General features: G+C 48.4%; 1 protein-coding gene across 2 annotated transcripts in view; it reads left to right on the top strand.

The window, feature by feature from the left end:
- MRC2 (mannose receptor C-type 2) overlaps window positions 1-12,324 on the top strand; it is a 166,809-nt gene that overhangs the window by 55,859 nt on the left and 98,626 nt on the right. For both annotated transcript variants that reach the window (XM_075350287.1, XM_075350286.1), the window contains exons 3-5: window positions 88-261; window positions 5,318-5,482; window positions 6,920-7,033. In XM_075350287.1, coding sequence (XP_075206402.1) covers window positions 88-261; window positions 5,318-5,482; window positions 6,920-7,033 — 453 coding nt within the window. The remainder of the gene's footprint in view (window positions 1-87; window positions 262-5,317; window positions 5,483-6,919; window positions 7,034-12,324) is intronic.

The following is a 12,324-nucleotide window of genomic DNA, read 5'->3' as shown; positions in this document are numbered from 1 at the left end:
TTACTTTCCACATTGACCTATCTTCACCGCTGACTCCGCTCTTGTAGTCTTATTAACTCAATTACTAAATCTTCTTTCTTTACACAGACATTTACACTATTCAAGGAAACTCCAATGGTCGCCCCTGTGCAATCCCTTTTAAGTACGACGATCAATGGTTCTATAGCTGCACTGGCACAGGACGGGAAGACGGCCATCTTTGGTGTGCAACCACTGTTGACTATGGCAAAGATGAAAAATGGGGTTTCTGTCCTGTAAAAAGTAAGTTGGTCCCAACTATGACTTGAAGTAACCCTAATACATTATCTCTGCAGTCTTGTCACACTTAGATTAGCCCAGAAAGATGAGATTATGAGGCAAAACCATACGACATTGCTAATATGTTCGTAAGAAAAAGAAGATTGATTATAACCATGATTCTCTCATGTTACTGGAAGACATGGGGGCGGCTATAATAGCTGGACAAATCAAGGGCCACCATACATTAGCTTCCTCGACCACTGTGTAAACAACTAGGTCGATATGGCAGGCTGAAGTCCGAAGTAGTCACATCAATAGCTTATGTGGAGCTGAAGGCCACACTTAAAATGGTGGCTCCTGAATTATATATTGAATATAGAGGTGTTAATTTTCTTATTGTAATCATGTCTGTGATAATAATGAAGAAAAAATAAATGGCACTTCCTTGTAGGGATAACAAGAGAAATAGGGGTGCTCTTCAGGTTCCAAAGCCGTACAATGTAATTAAATGTAATCGGGAGTGCCTGTGATAATAATGAGACTGCTGAAAAGTCTTCTCTACAGAATAAGAATTATAAATCTAAAGGCCCACTTACACATTAGACTGACATTGGCTGAAACCAGCAATATGAGGGCCTCCCGACTTTCTCCCAACAGATGATGTCAGGGTGGAGATTTAAGGGTACTTTACACGCTGCGATATCGGTACCGAGATCGCTAGCGAGCGTACCCGCCCCCGTCGGTTGTGCGACATGGGCAAATCGCTGCCCATGGCGCACAACATTGCTAACACCCGTCACACGGACTTACCTTCCCTGTGACGTCTCTCTGGCCAGCAAACCGCCTCCTTTCTAAGGGGGAGGTTCGTGCGGCGTCACAGCGACGTCACACGGCAGCCGTCCAATAGCAGAGGAGGGGCGGAGATGAGTGGTCGGAACATGCCGCTCACCTCCTTCCTTCCTCATTGCCGGCGGCCGCAGGTAAGGAGATGTTCATCGTTCCTGCGGTGTCACACACAGCGATGTGTGCTGCCGCAGGAACGCCGAACTATATCGTACCTGCAATAGCAACGATATTAAGGAAATGAACGACGTGTCAACGAGCAACAATTTTTCACGTGTTTGCGCTCGTTGATCGTTGCTCATTGGTGTCACACACTGCGAAGTTGCTAACGGATGTAAAGTAAACTGAGTGATACATCGCTGGAATCAGGGTCTCTGTCCCTATCACAAATGGCAAAAAAACATCATTAACAAATTTTTTAATAAATAAATTTAATATGAATACCTTATTTCAGCTATAGGTATTTTCTTGAGACAAATTCGGAGTTCTGTATCAGGAAAACAGCCCCGGATGCTTTCAAAATATATTAAAGTGCCGTTCCAGCATTTTTGTTTTTAAAGACTGTAGTGGTGCTTTAAATGAAAGCCCCTGTCATATAATCACCTTCCGTGGCTTCACCTTTTACCGATGTGGCTCCAGTCTTGCAGCGCCATCTTGTGACAGTAACTTCTTCTGACTGGCCGGAAGTCAGAAGTTACACCACAGTGTCTCAATGCAACTCTATGAGAGCCAGAAAAAGGCCAGAATGAGGCTCTCATAGAGATGCAATTGTCGCGGGCGGAGGAGGGGACGCTGCGCTCACCCACTGCTCGGGCCCGGCTACTGCTGCTGCTCGGTGGTGGCTCGAGCGGTGGGCCGGATCCCGGGGACTCGAGCGGCGTTCCTCGCCCGTGAGTGAAAAGGGGAATGGTTTTGGGGATTTATTGTCCGTGACGCCACCTACGGTTGTGGTGAGGTTGTGACACCACCACTGCTCTGGACGGGGATCCCGGGAGCGATGACTGGGAGCAGCTTGGATGTTGGTTCTCCCCTCCGTGGGCAGGGGGTTGGTTGTCCCGGGGCCCAGTGAAGGAGGTAAGGATGGATGGCAGGCGGGTTACGGGGCCTGGCGAGGTGCAGGGTCGCAGGGGCAGCGCTGTGCCGCACGGCATGGTAGTACTCACTCAGTCAATCACGAAAACACAGTTCTTGGTAAAACACATTGCTGGATGGACGGGGCCCACTGACGGCTGCGGTGGTTTCTGCTCCCGGTAGGTTGATGGTGACTGCCTTTCCCTGCACCTGTGTAGTGTGTACGGTTCCAATGGGTTCCCACCGGTAACCCGCTCCCCAGCTTGGATGGGTGCTGAAGGAGCCCCTTTTGCCCGCAGGCTCTGGCCCTGGGAACTTTAGCCTTGGCGATGACTGTGTTTCCCTTCACGGTTTGAGCTGTCGCCTTCTATCGGGACTTGACTGCTGGGAAACCCAGGAGGTTCCCTTCTCTAACGGATTTGACAAATTGGACGGCGACTCCTAGCCTTGTTGGGGTCCGTAAGCCCTGCCGGATGGTGCTGGCTTCTCTTTGCTCGCCGGTCCGGTACCGCCGGGCCACCACCCGTCCACGGTCCTTTCGGTTCGCTCCAATCGGCCTCTCCTGCAGACGGTCACCACCGTTTGACAACCTTGCTGTAACGTCCGGGCCACACACCCGGACACGGTCAGTCTCCTCTGCTACCACTTCCCTCTCCAAAACTGATCTCGTCTTCCTACTTTTCCCGCCTCCAGGACTGTGAACTCCTCGGTGGGCGGGACCAACCGCCTGGCCCACCCCCTGGTGTGGACATCAGCCCCAGGAGGAAGGCAACAAGGATTTTGTGTTTGGCTTTGGTGTGCCTAACCGGGGTGTGGGTTGTGTTGGTGTTGTTCTGTGACGACCTGGCTTGTCCAGGGCGCCACACAATGAGTTGTGACCTACGGCGTGCTCCATGAAACATTGAAGCTGCTGGCAGGTCACATATCGCCGAGACCGACCTGAGCAGTGGCAATAGAAGGTGAAGCCTTCGGAAGGTGAGTATCAGAGGTCAGAGAACTTACATTTAAAGCACTACTCTAGTGGTGCAATAAATAAAAATGCTGTAGTGGTGCTTTAAAAGGGTTGTCCAATGCTCTTATATTGATTGCCTATTTCCCAGAAAATGCTATCAATATTAAATTGGTGGGGATCTGACACTAAAGGCCCCGTTACACGCAACAACATCGCTAACGAGATGTTGTTGGGGTCACGGAATTCGTGACACACATCCGGCCTTGTTAGCGACGTCGTTGCGTGTGACACCTACGAGCGACCGCTAACAATCAAAAATACTCACCTAATCGTTGATCGTTGACACGTCGTTCTAATCTCAAATGTCGTTGCTGTTGCTGGACGCAGGTTGTTCGTCGTTCCTGAGGCAGCACACATCACTACGTGTGACACCCCGGGAACGACGAACAACACCGTACCTGCATCCTCCGGCAACGAGGTGGTCGTGTCATTAATATGGCTGGTCTCCGCCCCTCCGCTTCTATTGGCGGGCTGCCGTGTGACGTCGCTGTGACATCACACGAACCTCCCCCTTAAAAAAAAGGTTGTTCGCTGGCCACAGCGACGTCGCTAGGAAGGTAAGTATGCGTGACGCGTCCTAGCGATATTGTGCGCCACGGGCAAATCGGGTGCGGGTGCTTTCACGAGCGACATTGCAAGCGATGTCGCTGAGTGTAAAGCAGCTTTAAGAATCCCCACTGACCATCTGTTATCAGCTCTGGTGGCTGCCAGCTATAAATAGTAGCCCAGCTCTACACAGTCTTTAGCGGCGACTATTGGGTACTGCAGCTCAGCAGCTTCTAGCATATTGAACAAACAATTAAATTGAGCACAATATTTGTTTGGGGTTTTTTTTATCTAAAAACTAGGTAGAATTTTTTAGTATTTTCTTCTTGTATTTTCCTTATGAAAGTGTTTATTCTATAGTGGCCAAATTGTATGAAATGTAGACTTCCTTCAGCATTGCCGGCGGCTGCAGGTAAGCTGTGTTCATCGTTCTCGGGGTGTCACACGGAGCGATGTGTGCTGCCTCGGGAACAATGAACAACAGGACGTTCGATTTTTAGAAAATGAGCGATGTGTCAGCGATGAACGAGAAGGTGAGTATTTCTGCTCATTCATAGCTGTTACACGATACGATATCACTAACGATGCCGGATGTGCGTCACTTACGACGTGGCCCCATGACATCTCGTTAGATATATCGTAGCGTGTAAAGCCCGCTTAAAGTTCCTATTAGTTCATAGTTTATGGGGGACTTTTCCTTTGTCTGTGACTGTATTTAAAGGGAATCTGTCACCAGGTTTTTGCTCCCCCATCTGAGAGCAGCATAATATATAGACAGAGACCCTGATTCCAGCAATGTGTCACTTACTGAGCTGTTTTCTGTCATTATGATAAAATCAATGTTTTCTCTGCTGCAGATCTAGCAGTTATACAGAGCTGATGAATATGCTGAACTACCTGGCAGCACGCCAAGTAGTCCTCTAATGATTTACAGCTGATTAAACAATGTTTTTTTTTAATCAAAACTACACTAAGCAGCCCAGTAAGTGACACATCGCTGGGAATCAGGACCTCTGACCCTTCGTTTTGCTGCTCTTAGATTAAGTGTTAAAAACCTGGTGACAGATTCTCTTTAAGGGCCTGCATGTCCATTAATAAAGAAGTCCATAAAAGGCTGTGCTGTATGAGTTCTTGTGCAGTCGTAAAACAAGTCTTATTAATTTAGGGTTCAAAAGGCATAGGAGTGTATTTTGCTCACACAATAGAAACCTTTACCCAAAACGCTGGCTTTTTAAATGTTATCTTCTTTTCATTTCTTGCCATTAGGCACTGGTTGTCTATTGCATTTTTACAGTATCACTTGTGTATTTTTATTCTTTACTAGCCTGTTTATCTGTATAGTGCAGCTGATCCACCATAAATCTTTTCCTTCTCTGTTTACCCTTGACCATTCTGTCAGACATGGAGGTATAGAAATTCATACATTACTTGTACAATGGAGCTGGGGCTGGAATGTACAGATCGTATCTACTGTATATCACTGTTTGTTCAGATGGTTTTTAATGGGTTTAGTTAGACTTCCTCCCAAGATGCCATGTAATTGAGTGATGGTTTCTTAGGCGGGTAGACTAATAATTATACTCCTTTATTTTCTATGTGTTTCAGGCCCTGACTGTGAAGCATTCTGGGACAAGGATCCACTAACCAACAGCTGCTACCAATTTAATTTCCAGTCGGCGCTGTCGTGGGGAGAAGCGTGGACCAGTTGCTTACAGCAAGATGCCAATCTCCTCAGCATTAACGAGATACATGAACAAACGTATATTAATGGTGGGTTGTTACAAATACACTGGGTTTATATTCTTATAGATAGTGTATAAAGATTTGAAGCAATTTACCATATTTTATAATGTTAAAAGCATTTTTGGGGGATAGGTTACTCCAGTTTATGTTTTTGCATCAGGTTAAAATAACCAGAAAAGTTGTTACTCACCCTTCGCTGCTCCAGGAACCCCTCTCTGCTGCCGCTCGAGTGTTTGTTTACAGGCCACACATGTGACATCATGACTACAGCGCACAGGACTGCTGCAACCTATCACTTAGCATTGATGGAGCTGTTGAACTCAGTGATTGGCTGCAGCAATCATGTGTTTTTTAGTCATGTTTAGTGATGGGTGGACCCAGGCTGTAATAGTCCTGATCTGCACGAATGAAGCAAGCGCTTTATACTTATGAATTAGATGGGACAGTCTCGGATCTTTACCGAGATCTTTACCCGACTCTTCCCAATTGCCGTGGTGCAGTGGCAATCAGGGTAATAAGGGATTAATAACAGCCCTCAGCTGCCAGTAAGCCCTAGATTAGTAATGAGGAGGGTTTATGAGACTAATCTGTAAGTGAAAGTAAATAAACACAAACACCAAAAAAATCCTTGATTTGAAATAAAACAAAAAAAACACCCTCCACTTTATTAACCCCCAAAACACCCCTGCTGGTTCGACATAATCCACACAAGGTCCCACAATGATTCTATCTCTGCTACATATTTGAAGTCACAAAGCGCGAACATGGAACATGAAAGCCCACTGTGGACTTCAAGCAGAGACTGAGCACTGATCAGCAGTGACATCACTTAGGTTATTTGCGGTCACAGCTGGAGGTTCCCACGGTCCTCCACCTGTGACTGCCCCTATCACATGACAGAAATGACTCATACTTGGAAGGAGCCCATACAGTATAACATCTACAGGGGCCAGGTAGCAGACACGGGCGGGAATAGATAGCAAAACCCGACCCACCTATTACATATTCTGTAGCTGCTGTCAATCAAATAGCAGTGCATTTCTAGAACATTACATGCACGTGGCCTAAAGCTGACCCTTTTTTAATGATCTCATACGACCCTTTATAATTGGCATGAATGTGATACCAGACACATCCTATGGATTAAGGGCACTCTTTCTAGTTAAAAACTCTTGTTTTAAACCATTAATTATAAAGTTTTTTTAATAGTTTTATTAATAAGTCCTAATATTACCCTAGTTCTGTAGAGAGCACATAGGATTGCTGATATGTAATATGCATTTTGCGGTAATCCTAATTTTATCATGTAACTTTGTACAGTGTTTTATTCATCTATGCTCTTTCCTAGTTTGTTAAAAGGAATAAATTCCATAGAAAGTATCGGGATTGCACGCCATATGTATAATTATCCTGCCAATAATAGGTCGTACTCGTAAATTACTTTTGTGCAACCTTTCCTTACAGGCCTCCTGACGGGATACAGTTCCACTCTCTGGATAGGACTCAATGACATTAACGTTAATGGGGGCTGGCAGTGGTCTGATGGATCGCCATTAAAATTCTTGAACTGGGAGACTGGTAAGTAACAGAATGCCTTTCCTGAACTGTTTGCCATCTGAAAACATATTCTAATGTTTGTGATACCGTAGTGTTACTATTATTGTAAATGTAATACCTAGGTGTTGGGTGTTGTGTAATATTTTAGATATTTTATAAAATTATATTTTTAGAGAGGTTTTGTTATAAAGTTTATTAAGACAGGCAGTTAAGATTGCTATCGTCAAATAAATGGTGCCACGCTTGTACCTCTACCTTTTTTCAGTAAAGCCTATGGGTGTTATGGAGAGAGCACCTCTCCAGAAATGAACTTTAATAAATGCTATAAATAGTAATCCCCCTTTCACTGTGTGGTCAGTAATGGGCTGGTGTCATCATGATAACTTCCTTTTTCCACTGTATCTGACCCAGTGATCAGCAGATGACTGTGGTTCTGGTTTCTGTGGTGATGAGGGTGTCATGTAGGTCTGTTTTTTTGTGGCGATCAGGGAAGCCACATAGGTCTAGTTTTTTGTGGCGATCAGGGGGGTGCCACATGGGTCTGGTTTCTTTGACGATTAGGCGATCACATGGATCTGATTTATGTGGCACTGAGAAGGTCCCCATTAGTCTCATTTTTGTAGCCATCAACAAATACTCTATCTGGTTTCTGTTGGGATCAGAGGATCATATGGTTCTGTTTTTTGTGATAATCACATGGTCAGCATGTATCTGCCTTCAGATGGTCGCCATCAGTCTGGTGCCCATGACAAGCTGACCAACACCATTGGACTAGTTTATCTGGCAATAAGTGGATTACATGGGTCTGATTTTGATGGTGATCAGAGGATCACATTGGTCTGGTTTTGTAACTAGCAGCTGATATTCCCGGGGTAAGTCAACTGGAAACACATTTCAACTTCCCAGTTAAAGGGAAACAATCAACAGGATCTTTGTATATAACCTAAAGCCAGTGCTATACTGGCACTATCAAGTTGATTCTATACATACCTGTAGTGGTCAGCTCGATGTATAGGTTTTGAAATCCAAGAAAGTAAAGTTTATTAAGTCAGCAGCTTCTTGAGTGACAGCAGCTGAGGATCATATAATATCTGGGAGGGTATGTATAGTTATCCCCTCCCTCTATTAGAATTAGCATATTATACAATCAACCTAGCAGGACCTGTGGTGAGGTCATACCCATGTGACCAAAAGGAGTCGGGTCTCAGCCAACAAAGCTGATATCAGGAAGTAACATTTTTCTGTTGGCTGGGGCCCCGCCCCTTCTGGTCACATGGGTATGACCTCACCACAGGTCCTGCTAGATTGACTGTATAATAATTATGCTAATTCTAACAGGGGGAGGAGATAACCATGAATTAGCCCCCATATATTATCTGATCCTCAGCTGCTGTCACTCAAGCAGCTGCCAATTTTATAAACTTTACTTTCTTGGATTTCCTAACCTAAACATCCGAGCTGACCACTACAGGTATGTATAGAATCAGCCTGATAGTGCCAGTATAGCACTGGCTTTAGCTTGTATACAAAAATCCTGGTGATTGGTTCCCTTTAAGGCCCCCATACACACTAGACTAATGTCAACAGAACCCACCAATATTGACAGGTTTGGCCAACAGGCTAATGTGTATGGGGATGCTGGTCAACTGATGGTCGGGAGAGATGTTGATCAGGCATGTTCGATTTTAGATTGACAAACTCGTGGAAAAAGGCCACTGGTTGACATTTCACCTGGCGGCTTTCTTATAGAAAACATATGAGCACTTGGCTGAACCAGTAGTCCTGTGTAAGGGGGATTCTGCTAAGATTTATGTCAGCCAAACAATCGGCCGAAGAATTGTTTGCCCTGTAGCCCGCTAATGTGTATGGAAAGCTTTATTCTAATCGCGTAGTTGCCTATTTTATTAATCTAGTGATCCATTTATTGAATAATTTCAATCTTTCTACAATATTTCTTACATTTTCTCTCATAAAAAAATACTGTGTATTTATGTTTGTGATTATCATTTTATCTTGCCTTATCTTACTTTTTTTTTTATATATATATATATATATATATATATATATATATATATATATATACTAGAAGGTGGCCCGATTCTACGCATCGGGTATTCTAGAATTTACGAATTGTGTAGTTCATGTATGATTTTTGTTATATATATATAGATGTTGTTGTGTGTAGTTACCAAGTGTTTGTGTAGGGGCTGTACATGTTCTGGGTGTTGTCTGGGTGTGGCGGGGGGTGAGAGTGGTGTTGTTTGTGTGTTGCGTTGTTTGTGAAGCGCTGTGTGTCTGTAGCGTTGTGTGTGTGTGTTGCGCGGTTTGTGTGTGTGTGGTGTGTTTTGGGGGGAGGTATGTTTTGTGCAATGTGTGTGTTGTGCGGTATGTGCGTATATTTGTGTGTGCAGCGTTGTCTGTGTGTGGGTGTCTGTGTACGGCAGTTGTTTGTGGTTCCCAGTGTGTGTGTGGTGTGTTGTGCAGTGCGCGCGCGCGTGTGTGTGTGTTGGGGGGAGGTGTGCACTTCCCATCGTGCTCCATCCCCCATGCAGCGCACTCCCCATCGTGCTCCATCCCCCATGCAGCGCACTCCCCATCGTGCTCCATCCCCTATGCTGCGCACCCCCCATCGTGCTATATCTCCCATCCTGCGCACTCCCAAACGTGCTCCATCCGCCATGCTGCGCACTCCCAAACGTGCTCCATCCGCCATGCTGCGCACTCCCAAACGTGCTCCATCCGCCATGCTGCGCATTCCCCATCGTGCTCCATCCCCCATGCTGCGCACTCCCAAACGTGCTCCATCCGCCATGCTGCGCACTCCCCATCGTGCCCCATCTCCCATGCTGCGCACTCCCAAACGTGCTCCATCCGCCATGCTGCGCACTCCCAAACGTGCTCCATCCACCATGCTGCGCACTCCCAAACGTGCTCCATCCGCCATACTCCGCACTCCCCATCGTGCTCTATACCCTATGCTGCGCACCCCCCATCGTGCTCCATCTCCCATGCTGCGCACTCCCAAACGTGCTCCATCCACCATGCTGCGCAGTCCCAAACGTGGTCCATCCGCCATGCTGCGCACTCCCAAACGTGCTCCATCCGCCATACTCCGCACTCCCCATCGTGCTGCATCCCCCATGCTGCGCACTCCCAAACGTGCTCCATCCGCCATGCTGCGCACTCCCAAACGTGCTCCATCCCCTATGCTGCGCACCCCCCATCGTGCTCCATCTCCCATCCTGCGCACTCCCAAACGTGCTCCATCCGCCATGCTGCGCACTCCCAAACGTGCTCCATCCGCCATGCTGCGCACTCCCAAACGTGCTCCATCCGCCATGCTGCGCACTCCCCATCGTGCTCCATCCCCCATGCTGCGCACTCCCAAACGTGCTCCATCCGCCATGCTGCGCACTCCCCATCGTGCTCCATCTCCCATGCTGCGCACTCCCAAACGTGCTCCATCCGCCATGCTGCGCACTCCCAAACGTGGTCCATCCGCCATGCTGCGCACTCCCAAACATGCTCCATCCGCCATACTCCGCACTCCCCATCGTGCTCCATCCCCCATGCTGCGCACTCCCAAACGTGCTCCATCCGCCATGCTGCGCACTCCCAAACGTGCTCCATCCGCCATGCTGCGCACTCCCAAACGTGCTCCATCCCCCATGCTGCGCACTCCCAAACGTGCTCCATCCGCCATGCTGCGCACTTCCAAAAATGCTCCATCCGCCATGCTGCGCACTCCCAAACGTGCTCCATCCGCCATGCTGCGCACTCCCAAACGTGCTCCATCCGCCATGCTGCGCCAGCATCAGCCTCTCTACCCGCAGCATCAGCCTCTCTCCTCCCAGCATCAGCCTCTCTCCCCGCAGCATCAGCCTCTCTCCCCGCAGCATCAGCCTCTCTGTCCCCAGCATCAGCCTCTCTGTCCCCAGCATCAGCCTCTCTGTCCCCAGCATCAGCCTCTCTGTCCCCAGCATCAGCCTCTCTGTCCCCAGCATCAGCCTCTCTGTCCCCAGCATCAGCCTCTCTCATCCCAGCATCAGCCTCTCTGTCCCCAGCATCAGCCTCTCTGTCCCCAGCATCAGCCTCTCTGTCCCCAGCATCAGCCTCTCTGTCCCCAGCATCAGCCTCTCTGTCCCCAGCATCAGCCTCTCTGTCCCCAGCATCAGCCTCTCTGTCCCCAGCATCAGCCTCTCTGTCCCCAGCATCAGCCTCTCTGTCCCCAGCATCAGCCTCTCTGTCCCCAGCATCAGCCTCTCTGTCCCCAGCATCAGCCTCTCTCATCCCAGCATCAGCCTCTCTGTCCCCAGCATCAGCCTCTCTGTCCCCAGCATCAGCCTCTCTGCCCCCAGCATCAGCCTCTCTGTCCCCAGCATCAGCCTCTCTGTCCCCAGCATCAGCCTCTCTCATCCCAGCATCAGCCTCTCTCATCCCAGCATCAGCCTCTCTGTCCCCAGCATCAGCCTCTCCATCCCAGCCTTCCCCAGGATCAGCCTCTCTCCTCCCAGCCTTCTCCAGCACGCCATGCTCCTCTGCCGACACTCACACACCCGATCGCATACACTCACACACACCCACACACACCCGATCGCATACACTCACGCACACACACATTGACGATATTGCACATACGCGCTCATACTCACAACATCCGGAGATACCACATGCTTCTGGCCATGTGATCCTCCGGCAGGTCCTGGAAGGTCACAACAGCACAGTATCGAGGCCGAGAAGCAAGCGATATCGCCGGATGCTGTGAGTGTGTGGATGCGATGTGATGTATGTGTGAGGTGTGTGTGAGAGTGAGTGTGAGCCGGTGTACACTGGTAACTATGATACACATCGGGTAACCAAGGGACCTTAGTTACCCGATGTGTATAATGGTTACCAGCGTTCACGGGCACCGTGAAGATCCCAGCATCGCAAGGTTATGTCTGGCGCTGCTGGGATCGTGACGGAGCCGGTGTAGAAGCAAGCGATATCCCAGGATGTTGTGAGTGTGTGGATGTGATGTGTGATGTGTGAGGTGTGTGTGAGAGTGAGTGTGATCTGATGTGTGTGTGTGTGTACTCACCTGGGAGTCGGAGCTACGTGTCAGTTGGGCAAGAGCGAGCGTGCATTGCGTGAGGGGGGTGGGGCCTGCAGAGAGCCGGGGCGAGAGGCCAATCCGTGTGGGGGGGCGGGGCCATGGCGAGCCCAGCGGCCAATCAGCTTTGTGTCACCGTAAGGACACAATTTTGGAGCATGACAGACAGACAGACAGACAGACAGACAGAATAAGGCAATTATATATATAGATTTTACTG

The sequence above is a fragment of the Anomaloglossus baeobatrachus genome, chromosome 5 (assembly GCF_048569485.1).
Source record: "Anomaloglossus baeobatrachus isolate aAnoBae1 chromosome 5, aAnoBae1.hap1, whole genome shotgun sequence".
Classification (NCBI taxonomy): domain Eukaryota; kingdom Metazoa; phylum Chordata; class Amphibia; order Anura; family Aromobatidae; genus Anomaloglossus; species Anomaloglossus baeobatrachus.
The sequence above is the reverse complement of the archived record's forward strand: the minus strand, read 5'-3'. Positions and strand labels throughout refer to the sequence as shown.